The 17,137-nt window shown below is 43.6% G+C and overlaps 1 protein-coding gene across 8 annotated transcripts in view; it reads right to left on the bottom strand.

The window, feature by feature from the left end:
• Positions 1 to 16,574, bottom strand: part of LOC130388607 (pleckstrin homology domain-containing family A member 7-like) — a 153,130-nt gene extending 136,556 nt beyond the window's left edge. For 7 of the 8 annotated variants that reach the window (XM_056598010.1, XM_056598004.1, XM_056598014.1 and 4 more), the window contains exons 1-3: positions 16,308 to 16,574; positions 15,468 to 15,544; positions 13,874 to 13,931 (exon numbers count right to left, since the gene is read on the bottom strand). In XM_056598010.1, coding sequence (XP_056453985.1) covers positions 13,874 to 13,931; positions 15,468 to 15,544; positions 16,308 to 16,372 — 200 coding nt within the window. In that variant the 5' untranslated portion in view covers positions 16,373 to 16,574. The remainder of the gene's footprint in view (positions 1 to 13,873; positions 13,932 to 15,467; positions 15,545 to 16,307) is intronic. The other variant, XM_056598006.1, reaches the window with a different exon arrangement.
• Between the last annotated feature and the right edge of the window lie 563 nt (positions 16,575 to 17,137).

Here is a 17,137-nt window from a genome sequence, read left to right as displayed (position 1 = left end):
TCAATTCAATAGGCTCTGTGCACTAGAACCCGGAAGTCAACTGACGGTGTCGGCATTCTAGTTTCCGGTCTACTTACTGACCCAGTCCATAGCGTGAACATGTCTGGCTTTTCTAGATGTCTCCAAGACCTACCGACAATAAATGTTAACGATGTTCACCGCATTGTTGGTGCTAGTTCCCTTGCCCCTACAAGCAAGCGGGAAAAAGGATTTAAGCTCTATATTTCGAGTTATTTGCGTAACTTTGAGGGTAGGTGACAGACTACCGGCTTTTTAGTGAACATTTGTTAGCGACAAATTTTTTTTTCTGTATTTAAAACACTTAACTGTCCGTTGTTGTACTAACTGTACCAACGTATGTCCATTTTTTAGTGTCTAGCAAAGATAAGGGAACATCGGAGGTGATTATCAGAGCATTGTGCCACAGGTCCATGAAGAAATCAGAGAAGCCTCACAGCTTGAGTGTATGTTAAAGCTAGCGATAAACCAAGCGTTATAAACAAACCGTTATACGCCTGTTTCTTTTATAACAGTGTCCGTGGGGGGATTTAGCTGAGGTCATATGTTTAATCAAATAATCAATACAAACATGTATAATTAAAAAAACAGCACAAATGTACACACAAGCGCACTTTCCTCGTCAGCCACCACAACACGCAGAAAGCTCCAGCCGAGAGCGCCCACCACGGCCCCAACACAGTGCAGGCACGCGAGCCGCACACAGACACAAACACACCAGCCTCACATTGCCTCAAACTCCACAAATGTCTCTTTTTGTATAGCACTGTAGTGCTCACGGTCGACACACACTGTACTAGTAGCACTGTACTCATGGTCTAAGACCATCGGAACGGGTAGCTCAGGCTCTTCGGGGTCGGAGCAAGGCTCGGGACTCGCCGGTCTCTCTCTTTGCTCCCAGCCTCCCACACACCAGCCCGTGTTACCGGCTGGAAGCTGAGCACAACGGTACACAGCAGTGTTGGTTTGATCCGCCTTCATTCCGTTGAAGCTTGTGTCTTCTAACATTAAATTTCCGTTGTTTGGTTGGGTTTTCCATCTTTTTACTATTTATAGTTGCCGTGGTAACTGATACGGGAAGTAGACCGGAAACTAGTATGCCGACACCCGGCGACACCGGAAGTTCGCTTCTAGAGTTGTGCATAGAGCCTATTGGATGCACCAATCAGCCGAAACGAGTTGAGTTAAAGGAGGAATCAAATGGAAATGATGTGCCAATTCCCCACACAATGTTATGATACACAATAAAAAGCACTTCGCGGCGCAGATGTTTTTTTTTTTTTAACTGCTTGTGGCGCCCCCCACGTGTCATGAAAAAATTGTACCCCGGGCGGCTGTGTGGACGCTTCAAGGTCACAAAAGTCCCTATGACCACTGTCAGTCCAGCTGAAGAGATAACCGATATCCCGTCCTTCTTGGATTGAGTTGTTGAAAGTGACCAAGACGTGTTCCTCTTGGTCACTTTCAAGTGGGAAAGTCCATCATTGTGAAATATGATGAGAAGCGATATGTGGGCCAAGTGTTGAATATTCAGGGAGAGAAAATACAGGGAAACTGTATGGTTCAACATGGAAAGAAGAATCCCTTTCAGTGGCCTGACAAAGAGGATATTCAGTTTAAAAAACAACAGTATCTGAAAATTACAAATTCACACAATTCTCAAGCAACGACTGTTTAAAAAATGCTGTTACACCCAATTTGTCATCTACCCATATATTCATACAACACAAATAACATCAGTGCGTAACAGGGAGCGAATTTGACATCATTCAACACTCACACTGTGTAAGAGTGTGAGTTTACAGAGTGTCGGCCTATTCTCACAATGTCTAAGTCCCGCAGAAGTTCCGCCTGGGATAATTTAAGACAATTTAAATAGAGGTCTAGGGCTTGTCTATGAATGTCCCCGTAATTAGAAGCCATATACAATATTACAGTTTTTTTCAATTGCTTGAACACTATAGACACATGCTTAGACCAAAGCAACACAACTTGAAGTTTTTGTTTCTATACCTTAAACACATGTAACAATTCCTTAAACAAAAGCGCTGCTTTGCACTTTAGTTGCAATGGTGCACCACACTTGCTCCTTTCTGCAACAAACTTGCTCCTGCACACTACACAGTATTTCATACATAAGACACTTAATTCAAAAATGACGTCTCATTGTACCATTGGGAAAACACATCTATTCAAAATCCTAAACACATTGGTTAATTGAGAATACTTTCTTACACACCTTAAAACACTTTCTTCCAAAACTGAACACCAATCAGCCAGCTGCAAAAAGGCCTCAGTTAAGCCATTTTGAGAACTTGCGAGCATGGATGCAGCAAGAGCAAGAGGCAGAGGTAGAGGAGGAAGAGGAGGACAGAGACATAGAGGAGGACGTGGTGGAAGAGGCCGTGCACGGAGCATTATCTCCGATGACATAAGAGCAACTTTGGTGGACCATGTCATACTGTAAACCATGGCCTGCCTATGAGGGAAGCTGGGCAGAGAGTCCACCCTAATCTAAGCCGTTTCACAGTTTCATCCATAATAAGGACATTCCGACTGGAAGACAGGTATGTCTTCAACTCTCTACTTTCTACTCTGCTCAGACTGTATCTAGAGTATTTGCAGTACTGTACCATATCACATGTACTGTATTGCAGGGTGGCTAATGCTCCTTTTTGAACGAAAGTGGTAGTTTTGTGATTACTTACATTGAGATGTTTCAGTACTTTCTATGGTATAGACAGTAAAGTACATTATATACAGTACTATAAAAAAGAAGCAAGCCAATACAGTAACATTTCGTGGTTGCTTTTTTCTATAGAATGACTAGAAGACCTTCTGGGGGCGGACGCCAACGCCTGTTCACCCAACAGCAGAAACTTGCCATTGTGGACCTGGTCCGAGCAAACAATGCAATCCGTCTCAACCAGCTACAGCAACAAATACTTGCAGATAGAGATGTATTCAATAACATAGAGCGAGTGAGCATTTCCAATATCAGACGCATCATGGTAAAGCACCAAATTACCATGAAGCAATTGTACAGGGTCCCATTTGAGAGAAACAGTGTCAGGGTCAAAGGACTTCGACGTGAATATGTACAGGTAAGTGTTATTTTCGGCTTGGAGATGGTGCGTATATGACCGCCAACCTCATGCTCGCATGCCTCTTCTGCAGGCAATGGAACAGGCCTGCGGAGACATCAACATAGGGTCAATCCTTGGATGGATTCGGCACACAAGGCAATATTTTCCCCGATGCTTAGCGGAAGATAATATTGCTTGTGATGTTGATGAGATCCTATGGCCAGACCCCAACAGACGGCAGGGTCCATAAGCCCACCCATGCACAATTGCCATGTTTTTCTGTGTTCACAGTACAATAGGGTTTATTTATTTATTTATTTTTGCTCAAACTGTATTTACTGCACTGTAATGTACAGTCCTGTAATGTACAGTATTTAGTATTTATTTTGGTTGTGGTGAAAACGTGCCCTCTGTGGAACTGAATAAAAACAGTGAACATGAAAGACAGCAGTGTTTTATATAAAGTAGACCAGTGTGTTGCTGCTGATCTGAAAGTGTATTCATATGACGCAAGTGTGTTTCATTTTGACATCAGAGTGCCATTTTTACAAAGAATTGTTAGGTTTCGATAGCCGAGTTTCAATTTGACATAGATGTGAATGGTTTATTTCCCAGTGTTGTTGTCTTATTTGCTTGTGTGTTGAGTTTTGACACAATGAGCCAAATTTTGCAAAACGTGTTCAAGCAATTGAAAAAAACTGTAACTATCTACGTAGCTTCACTGACTATGAATCTCAAAAGGCATAAACAGTATAATTATAGCTAGCCTAGCTAGCAGCTAAGTTAATTAGCAAACCTATGCAATGAATCTAACTAGCGGAGAAACAAGGACAGGAAACGAGGACAGGAATGGATTTACATAAACAGTTACCAGATTAAGTAGCAGAAAGTAAGGCAGCTACCAAGTAAACGTGTGATAAATGACAATACTGATCAGAGACTGAAACACTATTCCTCTTGTGTGCCAGTGACCTAATACAGGTCAACCTAATTACTGTGGTTTCAAAGTAAGCCACACTATTGTTATCATGTCTTTTGTTTTTCCTTCCGCCAAATTTTCTGTATTTATCTCCTACATTTTTGCCGATAGCAGAATTTTGCGTGCGCAAAATGTATACTTTTTGTTTGATACTATTTATAATACTTAATATGGAAAGTGAATGGGGCAAAAATGCTAAAATCAACCACTCTAAACCTGGGGTGCGTTTCCCAAAACAGTCAGGACGGTAGCATTTCGCAGACTAATTACTAAGCCTAATTGTACTATGCAGCAGCTGAAGTACGAGTGTTTCCCAAAAATCTCCAGCTAACATAGTAATGTGTAGCTGATCTCTTCGTTGATTAGCTGCATACTTATCAGCTAATACATGGTGAACAGAATTGAAGGCGGAGTTCAGAGTTGCTCTGAGGCATTCAATCATTCACCGATGGAAGACTAACATACTTTGATATTTAGACTAAGTGCTTGTTATACACTAGGGGTTAATATTCGCCAACTTGACTATGTATAGCCTACTTAACCTTTGTATCAACATTAGAAACAATTTCGGAAATAATTGTTTGCTTGGAAAAATGTTAATGACACTGGCGAATTCATCAGCATAGGCACTATCTACGCAATACATTATAGTTGCTGCTATCAGTTGATATGTTTATGAAAAAAAGATAATTCAAACAATGAATTTGTTGAGAAATTTGCTTTATCTACATTATTCTCTAGGATATGGATAAGTAAATAAATTACTTTTCTCCCAAATTCTGTGCGAGAGTCCAATGTCTGAGTAGTTAGAGCACTCGCCCTGAACAGGTTTGTTTTTTTGCCAACGGTTCAAGCCCTGCCAGAGGAGTCTTGTTTCCTCAGTTCTAATGATAGATGTTTGATGTTTGAAGTCTGTTGATCTCTTTACAGTACCTAGGCTGTATATTTCCCTCCTACAATATTTTGATAGCCTATTCATTAAGACAGGGGGGCAACATCTTGTCTTGTCGCTGCAGTGGATGCATGTTTCTTGATATTCCCACTGCCCAGAATCTTATTACATACGTACAAGTAACAGGGATGTTAGAAAAAATATTTGTGAGCCATTAAGTGTCTAGTAAAGTTTCACACTCTAAACATTTGGAGGTGGTACTGCACTAACTCGGAATGATAATTGCGTAAAAAAGACAGAGAAGACTGAAATCGTTCATGTGACCATGAATATCCAGGAAGCATGTGGCATAATATGGACCTGCAACAGCCCAAGAGCCACTGTATATAACTTGCCTTTTTACCATGTGTGTAATAAGGACTCAGCCAGACTATGTTGTTGGAAAACAGTCAGGAAGCCTTACCTTGCTAGTACTATGGAGCTTAATAACTTACTCCATACTATGAGCTTACTATGTAGGTGAAATGGTTTTGGGGAACACTTTCCTTTTAACTGTTCAGTCCCTAAGAGGTAGGTTGCTAAGGAAGTTAGCAACTATGCTTTTGGGAAACTGACCCCTGAGAGTTGTTCAATACTGGAAGTAAGAAGATCTCCAAAAGTTTTTTTCCCACTATGACCGCAGGGTCATATAACTCATGGTCAAACCCGAGTGATGGGAGATCTATTCAAAAATATGATTATGAGAATGAGCTGCATTTTTCAAGCAATCCCAAGTCTGTTTCAGAGACCCAAGAAGGCTTAATTGTGTTGAGCCCATCGAGGAGCCCATCGAGCCTTGTGCTTATTTAGTATGATTCTTCAAAAGCAATTCCCCTTATTGGAAACACAAAGGAATACCTTGCACTTCCTGCACATCACGTATGTTTTGCTCTTGCAGTCAGATCTGCGACACCTGGATGCATGTTTTTCCTCCACCATCTCTGGAAGATGGATGGCGCCGTAGTGTCTCAGAGCTGCATTTGGCTGTGGTTTCCACTTTTGACGTGGGGGAGTGTAGTCATCTTCGCTGTCAAAATAAATCCTTCCCAAACCTGTTGTCATCCATTTGTTGGTACCACTGAACTGCCATAATAACTTCAGTAATTTTTTGTCTTCGTTTTTACCTTTTATGTGCATTTTGAGTGTGAAGTTGTCCTTATATCCTAAGGTCCTCTGAGACCAATCTGTTAATTATCCCCAGAGTAAACACGAAACATGGGAAAGCAGGATTTAGTTAATATGCAACAAATAGCTGGAATAAACTGAGCGGGTGAAAAACTCCTTAAAAGAGTGTGTGTGTTTATTAGGGATGAGTCGGTCGCAACCGATTCGTTCACAACGAACGAATCCCGAACGTGAACGACAAGAACTGGTTCCCCAAAACAAGAAGAACTGGTTCTTTGATTCTTTTTTTTTAACATAAACCAAAAATATGGTCACGTAAATAAAATATACAAACGAACAGAGCTCCGTCTCCCTTATATACTCCGACTTATATTGATTGACTCTACAACGTTCTCAAAGATTCAGCCAATGAGAGGTAGCAATGGTGTTGCAATGGCACCTGGGTAAACAAATGACAAGGCGGTACCGTCGAATATGCGCGCTTTCTCTGTCTGACGTATCTTGGGTCATACCATTCGACGTGGGGCCACTCATATATCCCCCTACATTCTTTGGAAAATAGACTTGCCCTCCATCTGTTTATTGGATAAACGCATTTCCCAATCCCAGGAGTCTTAGCTCCATTCTACGTCAATTTAAGAACAAAGAAAGAAATTAAACTGCAGTTCGTATTTTTTATTTATGACCATGAAAGTTCTTTAATGCCTGAATAATGAAGAATTAAATGTTAAGTAAAATAAAATAATAAATGTAAAACCATGAATGAAATATAGAGAGTAAGCAAGTGGTATAAATACTGGTGGGACATTCGGTTAAACTATATAGTATACCTTCTCGATTTTCACGGGGGTTAGAGCCTAAAAGTCGTTTAAATTATGCTCACGGCCGTCTCGCGGGGGGGGGGGCAAACACCAAATGACGTAATCTGACGTAACGAACAAATCAAAACAAACGAATCAAACAAACGAATCGTTATAGTGAACTGAACTGAAAGAACTAGTTCCCGGAAAATAATCATTTTGCCCATCCCTAGTGTTTATGTGTCACTCTGTTCGAGCCTGCAACAGACTTCAATGTTGTCATTAGCTGTTACGTCTTTCTGACCAATCGCAGTTCAAGGCCCACCTGGGCTGTACCACTTCGGGAGGGGGCGCTCAGTTACTCCCCTCTAGAAAAAAATCTACTTGGTTGTGACGTTGACAGTTTGTTAAGGCAGTGTTGAGTGAGGGAGAGGTTGCAGGTGCACAGCTCAGGATGCCGGACGGCGCTGCAAGGAATACTGCGGGTCTCTCTTCTTATATCCATATTACCAAATATATTTTATTACTATCCTTCTCAACACTCTCTGATCCCACTAAAAGGCTAGCAGCACGAAATCAAGGGATACTTAGAATAGAAAAAAAATTGCGATTAATCGTGAGCAGGGTTCACGCTAGACTTATCGGACATTTGGAATATCTTCAATTTAATCACCAGAAGTCCACTTAAGTCCATTTAAACGACAAACGAGTCGACACAAACTAAGTTGCTTCAATAACTGGGCACGGGGATTATACTGGCGATTTTGGCCAGCTTTGCCCAGTCGGGAAAGATTTGTGCGTTCACACCAAACGCGACGGGGCGACAAGATCCCATACAAAGTGAACGTATAGGCGCGTATCGGGCAAATTTTTCGAGAAAGAAAACCGGCGACAAGTTTTGATTTGTCGCGCCACACTTTCGCCATGCACAGGCGAGCGCGTTCACGAGGATTTGTGCCGCGACAAATTCGCTCGAGTTGAAATATTTCAGCTTTGACGCGATTTTTCGCGTTATGACAGCCAATCAGCGTTCAATAGCGTGGCCACTGAGTGACATGTGTATGCATGTGCGGGTGCACTTCGCGTTCATGAATGCACGTTCGTGTTTGCCTCCCTGGTGAGCTCGGCCAGGAACGGCTACTGGTTTTCATATGCTACTGATTAATTCATACATAAATCCAAACTTCTTGCTTCTTTTTCTCGGACATGTGGGCTGTTTATATTTTATTATACCGGCCATGCGTGCGTGCAATGTCCGGCTATAGCCGGCTAACGTGAACACTGATCGTGAGTTAACTATGACATTAATAAGATTAATTGCGATTAAATATTTTAATCGCTTGACAGCACTAAATATAATATAATATAATAATATTATGTATGGGTATTTATATAATACTATATCTAATATCACAGCCAAAAGCTACAGTTTGTGTGTGCCTCGGATGATATTATGAATCATAAAGACTGCGTTTCACGCCTCTGGTACTTCCACAACAAGTAAAGACTCGGAGTGGGGGATATCTCAGCCATGGTTGAGAAGAATTGGGGGAAAGGAACTTTGGCCTTGACTCTCTGAAGTCCATGAACCGCGACACAGAGTAGAAAGGGATTGTACTCCGGGAGCTGAGCTGCTGGACTGCCACCGAGCTCCCTGCGCTGTAGCTGCCGGACTGCCACTGAGCTCCCCCTCGCCGGACCTGCCAGCTTCGGCGGCAGTTCAGCTCCCGGAGTACACCCGCCGGAGCAGCCGGAAAGCTTCAGCGGCAGTTCAGCTCCCGGAGTACACCGCCGGAGCTGCCAGACTGCCGCTGGACGGCTTCGACGGCGGCCGGACTGTCGCCGAAGCTAAGGCGGGGGTGGTTCGGCGGATCTTGTTAGAGGACCAATCACAGCCCTTGCCATCTCCGTCCGTACTTAGAGCTAGAGGGTATCCGACCGGGTCTCCGATGACGGAGAGGGCTCTCTGTGTGTACGTACAGCACTATACGGAGTAGTATAAACCAAACTCGTTACTGTGGAAAGTGACTTTCGCGTTACTTTCAAGTACATTTTTAAATGATCAAATGTGCCAAATAATTTGGACCCTACCTCCAACCCTCTTTAACGGAACTCAAAATACATGTTAATGTTCTTGCATGGAAGCATGGAATGCACGGAAGCAAGCAACGTTGAAAGATGTTTGAATTACTTGACACCGACGTCGAGAGGCACTTTGTCCAGGGCATAATGTGCATTCACGATTACACACGTTCCTTTAATTTCTCGGAGGGAAAGTAACACAATCCACTTCTATTTAAAGAAGGCTGTCTTTGGATTATTTTGGCTCACCATTCCTGTTCCTTGTTGACTCAATTGTGCCGTTGTATTTCCGACTATGCGTGCTTTCGAGTTTTTGTAAACAATACCCACCCAACTCTACCTCTGATTGGCTTACCGTGACATGTTATTCTACCTCAACCAATCGTTATCATTAATGTGATTGTCTCGTGCCCACTAACCAAGGAAGGAACAGTAAAGAGAGAGAGAGCTCCAGTTAGTTTGATGAAAAAACTGCTTCAATTATAGTAACTTCTTTGGAAGTAACGGTAACGGCGTTAGAATGGTGGGAAGAGTAATCAATAAGATTACTCGCACGGATCTTCGAATCTGCACGAACCACACAGATCCCCAAATTATTGATAAAAAAAAAGGAGACTTGCACCGAAAATCGCACCGTTTGCATGTCTGACCATCACCTGACTTCCAAAATGTAAACAAAAGCACGTTGCCGAAAAAACAGGAACACAAAAATATCAGGATAACTAACAGTAACCCCCCCCTCTTACGGACGCCTCCTGGCTTCCTAACAGGAGGAACTGGATGTTCCTCAAGAAAGTCTTTAATGAGTGGATGGTCCATAATGTCCCGAGCTGCAACCCAGAAGCTTTCTTCTGGACCGTAACCCTAGTCCAATAGGAACTTGGGCCGCGGCCTTGGCGGCAGACATCAATGGCGAACAGTGAAGGTCTCTGAGCCATCAATGACTCGTGGTGGAGGGGGCTGGGGGGCGGGGCAGAGCTCCGGAACCCTGCTATAGAGGTTGAGGAACCCTGCTATAGAGGTTGAACCCTGCTATAGAGGTTGAACCCTGCTCTAGAGGTTGAGGAACCCTGCTATAGATGTTGAACCCTGCTATAGAGGTTGAACCCTGCTATAGAGGTTGAACCCTGCTATAGAGGTTGAGGAACCCTGCTATAGAGGTTGAACCCTGCTATAGAGGTTGAACCCTGCTAAAGAGGTTGAGGAACCCTGCTATAGAGGTTGAGGAACCCTGCTATAGAGGTTGAGGAACCCTGCTATAGAGAACCTTTCATTGATGTGATTGTTTCAGAGAACTGTCATCTTCTTTGATGAAGTCGTCCCTGATCAGACGCCTCAGAGGGAAGGAGGGTGTAGGACACACAGGGTACAGGGTCCACAGGGACCTCCTAGTGCAGGAGCAGAACCTGCAGCCTCCTCGCTAGACATCCCTTAATCCTGTATGGTTCACTAGGATGATCAACACAAGGTTCCCATCATAGAGCCACTGTTGGACAGTTACAGGTAAGCAGAAGCCATGGCGTTCTTCAATAAATAAAAACTGTGTTGTCCTTTTGTTTTTTCTCTCCCCCTCCGTCTCCCTCCCTCTGCATTCCTGGGATAGGTTTATCCCTCTTTCATGAGATTTGTCCCTTCCCCTTCATGCTGGATGCCCCCTGCTGAGGGGGGGCTTAGTACTCTTCAACAAACACACACATAGAATACAAACATACGTGTGTGCGTGAGTGTGTGTGAGTACAGACAGAGTGAGAGACATTCCTCAACATTGATCTCCCTTACCAACATGTTGTGTGAGCAGGAAACAAGAGTCTTGAGGAATGATGGGTTGCAAGTGAGTGGACAACTCTGTTTGTAATGGGAGAGTGTGAGTAGGTGAGGGAGTGAGTGAGCCTCACAAGCGACAAATGTCAGTATGCAAACAGCCTCAGGCAGTATCTTGGGTCATCTTAGTATTAGTAACATTGCAGACGCGTTTACCGATGGACTACAGTGAATTCAGGGCACATGTATGCATGGGGGAGAGGGCGTCTGGCTAAAGACTACAGGTGGCATGTGGACCTGCAGGGGATCAAACCCATAATCTTCGGGCTACGAGTTGAGGGCACACCGAAACTACTCGGCCCTTTACCAAGCATTGTTTGTTTTAGATTTAAAAGATCACTCCATCTGGATGCTTTTTTAATATTCACTTTATGTTATATTCTGTTAGCATGTTATGTGCTTGATATAATGTTTAAATTCGATAGTTATCCTGTTTATAACGCTGTTTATCTACACCCTGGTGAATGCTTGTTGTTCAAACACCAAACAAACCAGGAAACAAATCAATTAGGGTTACCAAAGATCAAACTACTTATGCCGCTTTTCCACCGCACATGTAGCTCGACTCGACACGACACGACTCGACACGACTCGACACGACTCGACACGGTAGCAGCGCGGGTGCTTTTCCACCGCAAATAGTACCTCCGGGACGTGGGCGGGGTCGTCTGCGCGAATGGGCCGTGACGTATTTTTGTACGCGACGCAAACAACACCTACGTAACCCACACATGGACAGAACCCACATAACAACAATGGAGAACATCGATGCAATGGTATTCGTGTTCGTATTATTAGCTGGCATGTTGAAGAAGTGGAATATGTTGGCTGCGGCGCTACTATGGCTGTTCTATCGTTACCAGCATGGTTGCCATGTCGCTCTCGTGACTTCGTCACACTCTCTGGCCAATCAGTGGCCGGCCGTCTGCCGACGTCACCTTTTAGCATCGGCTCAGCCGCTTGGAACCTAGAGCGAGGCGGTACTAGAAAAAGCAGCCACTTGAGGTACTAGATCGCGGTGGAAACGCAAAAAAGGCGAGCTGAGTCGAGTCGAGTCGAGTCGTGTCGAGCTGGTACCATGCAGTGGAAAAGCGGCATTAATGGCATCAATCAAAAAGTTTGTCTCTTCATTCATTAACCCACCAGTTCCCCAGTCATCAAATCTGTTGAGCAGTGAACAACCTGGATATTTAATCCTTCAACTGAATGAAGCGCAGACTCATTGGATGGTCTGCTCTGTACACAGAGCAGTGAGCTGCCAGGACTAACTGTACCAGTAGAGCAGTGAGCTGCCAGGACCAACTGCACACAGTAGAGCAGTGAGCTGCCAGGACCAACTGTACACAGTAGAGCAGTGAACTGCCAGGACCAACTGTACACAGTAGAGCAGTGAGCTGCCAGGACCAACTGTACACAGTAGAGCAGTGAGCTGCCAGGACTAACTGTACACAGTAGAGCAGTGAGCTGCCAGGACCAACTGTACACACTAGAGCAGTGAGCTGCCAGGACCAACTGTACACAGTAGAGCAGTGAACTGCCAGGACCAACTGTACACAGTAGAGCAGTGAGCTATCAGGACCAACTGTACACAGTAGAGCAGTGAGCTGCCAGGACTAAATGTACCTGTAGAGCAGTGACTAAGGAATGACGAACATCCTCCTCTGACTCTAAACTGTGTGGTTTCAAGTAGAAAAGACAACTGTCCAAGGCCAGAGCCAGCACCTTCTATCTCTTCAAGCGCAATTCCGTAATTCCGACCCATAAAATAAGCCCTCAGACACTTTTTTTCGGTGATAATGGATAAGAGCTTGCCCAAAGTAGCCCGGAGCAATCTAACAGCCCAAATGCTTTCCATGTTATTGGCTAGGGGCACAGCGAACGCTTCCAAATCTGCATTTTTTAACCACTAATATTGCTCAAAATAGCACCAAACCTCTGCAGTAGCATGATAGGGTCCCTACATATAAAAGAAAGCATAAACAACTTAGTTAGCCTACCAGGAGTTTATTAAAAAAGACTGTTTTCGAAGTCTGTGCCTTACCGGTAGGTCCATGTTTCCAGGAAGTCCACACAAGTCGATTACCGGCTACCGTGAATAATATAATAGAGGCGCCAACATATTTAAAACTGACAAGTATCAAGAGGGGGGATTTATTTTGAGCAATATTATTGGTTAAAAAATGCAGATTTGTAAGCGTTCGCTGTGCCCCTAGCCAATAATATGGATGACATTTTGGGCTGTTACATTCCTCCGGGCAACTTTGAGAATCTCTACTTGATTATCAACGAAAAAAAGGGTCTAGACTAGAGGGCTTATTTTATGGTTCGCCGGACACTTTCAGTCGCTTACAAGCAATTATTATCTGGTCATCCCTCGGACTAAACTGAACTAAACTAATCTGAACTAAACTAAATCTGAGCTAAACTAAACTAATCTGAACTAAACTAAACTTAGTTGAGCTGAACTAAACTGAATATCTGAAGAGACTGAATAAAAGTTTCCTTCAACATTTTCAAATGTAACCTTATTTCTACGCAATAAAAAAAAAAAAAAATAAAATAAAAAAAACTCAGTTCTAAAATGATTACAGTCCACACCTGAATCACTTGGCAAGGATCACAAGACCAAAGTCCTCTGTGTGTGTGTGTGTGTGTGTGTGTGTGTGTGTGTGTGTGTGTGTGTGTGTGTGTGTGTGTGTGTGTGTGTGTGTGTGTGTGTGTGTGTGTGTGTGTGTGTGTGTGTGTGTGTCTTTTCCTAGAGAAAAGACTATAACTACTATTTCCTCGTGGTTGCTTAAGCACATACAAAATCATGTGGTTTACTGTTTAATTTGCTAGTAGAGGAAGTTAGTGAGTGAGTAGCATTAGGTCGGTAACACACACCGGTAACCAGCAGGCCAACATGCAATGCTTCAGTGAGCTGGACACTGCTCACTGCATCTCATTTCAACTTGTATTATCCAATAAAGTGTTCTCTATATTTATCTATACCAACAAAAGTATTATCAGTAAATAAAAAAGAAATGCTTACTTGATGAGGTAACTCGCCCCGTCGTCCGTGAATCCTTCCTCCCATCCCTGAGGTAGGTCTGGAACGTAGGAATAAGACCGCTGAGTGTCAGCTGAAGGTTTTCTGCTTCCTCTAAAGCCTCCCCTATAAACACCAACATGTGAACAGCTACCAACATGTGAACAGAGCCAACCACCATGTGAACAGTGATCGTCACTAGAACAGCTACCAACATGTGAACAGCTACCAACATGAGAACAGCTACCAACATGTGAACAGTGATCAACATGTGAACAGTGACCAACATGTGAACAGCTACCAACATGAGAACAGCTACCAACATGTGAACAGTGATCAACATGTGAACAGCGACCAACATGTGAACAGTGACCCACATGGGAACAGCAACCAACATGTGAACAGCTATCAACGAACATGTGAACAGTGACCCACATGTGAACAGCAACCAACATGTGCACAGCGACCAATATGTGAACAACGACCAACATGTAAACAGTCACCAACATGTGAAGGGTCACCGACATGTGAACAGTCACCAACATGTGAACACCGACCAACATGTTGACACCGACCAACATCTGAAAAGATGACATGTGACTGTCACCAACATGTGACCAGCCACCAACATCTGAACACCTACCAACATGTTAACAGTGACCAACATGTGAAAACCGACCAACATGTTAACAGTCACCAACATCTGAACAGCTACCAACATTTGAATAGCTACCAACATGTGAACAGCGACCAACATGTAAACAGTCAACAACATGTGAACAGTCACCAACTTGTGAACACTGACAAACATGTAAACAGTAACCAACATGTGAAGTGTAAGCAAAATGTGAAGTGTCACCAACATGTGACAGTCGCAAACATGTGAACAGTCACCAACATGTAAACAGCTATCAATAAGTAAACAGTCACCGACATGTGAATAGCTATCAACATGTGAACACCGACCAACATGTTAACAGTCACCAACATCTGAACAGCTACCGACATGTGAGCATCTACCACCATGTGACCAGTCACAATCATTTGAATAGCTACCAACATGGGAACAGCGACCAACATGTGAACAGTGACCAACATGTGAACAGCTACCGACATGTGAACAGCGACCAACATGTGAACAGCTACCAACATGTGAACAGTGAGCAACAGATGAAAAGCTACCAACGTGTCAACATCGCCCATCATGTGAACAGCTATCAAACATGTGAACTGGGAACAGCGACCAACATGTGAACAGCGACCAACATGTTAACAGCTACCAACATGTGACCAGTCATCAACATTTGAATAGCTACCAACATGGGAACAGCGACCAACATTTGAACAGTCACAAACATAATAACAGCTACCGACATGTGAACAGCGACCAACATGTGAACAGCTACCAACATGTGAACAGTGAGCAACAGATGAAAAGCTACCAACGTGTCAACATCGCCCATCATGTGAACAGCTATCAAACATGTGAACTGGGAACAGCGACCAACATGTGAACAGCGACCAACATGTAAACAGTCACCAACATGTTAACAGCTACCAACATGTGACCAACATGTGTAACACACCAGCCGTCTACCTGAGCGCATCATGTGTCCGGAGTTGACGGATTCTCCAGAGCGGGGATGAAGCCAAGTAGTACGGAGCTCCTCATCGCTGCGGGAGAGAAACAGCTGTTACACCAGAGAGACACTATACTAGTATACACTATAATACTACCTCAGGGTAAACACCTGTTACACCAGAGGGACATCATAGGCCTACTGCCATACACTATAATACTACCTCAGGCTAAACACCTGTTACACCAGAGGGACATTATACTACTATACAATAATACTACCTCACGGTAAAAACCTGTTACACCAGAGGGACATTATACTACTATACACTATAATACTACCTCAGGGTAAACACCTGTTACACCAGAGACATTATACTACTATGCACTATAATACTACCTCACGGTAAACACCTGTTACACCAGAGACATTATACTACTATACACTATAATACTACCTCACGGTAACACCTGTTACACCAGAGAGACACTATACTACCATACTCTATAATACTAGGCCTACCTCAGGGTAAACACCTGTAACTCCAGAGGGACACTATACTAGTATACACTATAATACTACCTCAAGGTAACACCTGTTACACCAGAGACACTATACTACTATACACCATAATAATACCTCACGGTAAGAGGAACACTATACTACTATACACTATAATACTACCTCACGGTTCCACCTGTTCCACCAGAGGGACATTATACTACTATACACTATAATACTACACTATACTTTGCACTAATAATACTACCTCACGGTAACAACTGTTACACCAGAGAGACACTACGCCTAACAAAACAGAACTCTCGCTACTGGGTCTGGTAAAGATCTCGTCTTACTTGATGAAAAACACCCTGCCGTCCCCACACACTCCGTAGGACCAGTGCTCAGGTAGATCCGCCATGGTCCGGCTCCGGGGTCATTCTCTCTCGTCTCCTTTTCTCCGGGAGTCTCCTCGGTGCTCCCGGCTGAGCGGCCGTTAAAGGAGACGGCGTCAGGGTTAAAGGAGACGACTGAACGACTCCGCTCGTCCTTTTCCGTCCGCCGACAGTAATGGCAGGAGGTTTAGATGATGGATCTGCTGAGACGTGATGTGACGATGCAGATATCGCGAGGTTGGGCCGTCCTGACTCCCTGCTGTCAACGCAAGCAAATAAGCCTTCACCTGTTGTGTTTTAAATCTGTCTTTAGTTGCTTTACTTTTAAGCAAGCCAAATCATTTGAATTCCTATTTATAATATTTATTTATCCTACACCTCTTTCACATTTCAATCATTTGGACAAACCGATAATTATTTGCATTATTGATTAGCTGAAGGCAGGTATATAATAGCCATGGGAAACTCTAGATCTCGCGAGTTCGCATTTAAGATACATTCTCTACCCCAGCAGGATGCTGTTAACCCTTAAACCAGAACTACCAAACCATAACATCTCACCTCCCCTATAGGCCCAATCTGGACGATATACAACTCTCTAAATGTTGAACTATAGAAATATCTCTTACTGTGGCAAATCTCACCTTATTTTACCCAGCCCCATGTTAAAGAAGCATCTTAACTGTTTCACTTGAAGAGAGACGTGTGGTGGTCTGGCGACCAGGTGGGTCTGAGGAACATGTGTTCCTCTCCTCAGCTGGTGGTTAGCGTAATAAGCCCCTTGGAGTGTG

Source organism: Gadus chalcogrammus, chromosome 9 (assembly GCF_026213295.1).
Source record: "Gadus chalcogrammus isolate NIFS_2021 chromosome 9, NIFS_Gcha_1.0, whole genome shotgun sequence".
NCBI lineage: Eukaryota > Metazoa > Chordata > Actinopteri > Gadiformes > Gadidae > Gadus > Gadus chalcogrammus.
Note: the sequence above shows the minus strand (reverse complement) of the source record. Positions and strands in the feature narration are given on the sequence as shown.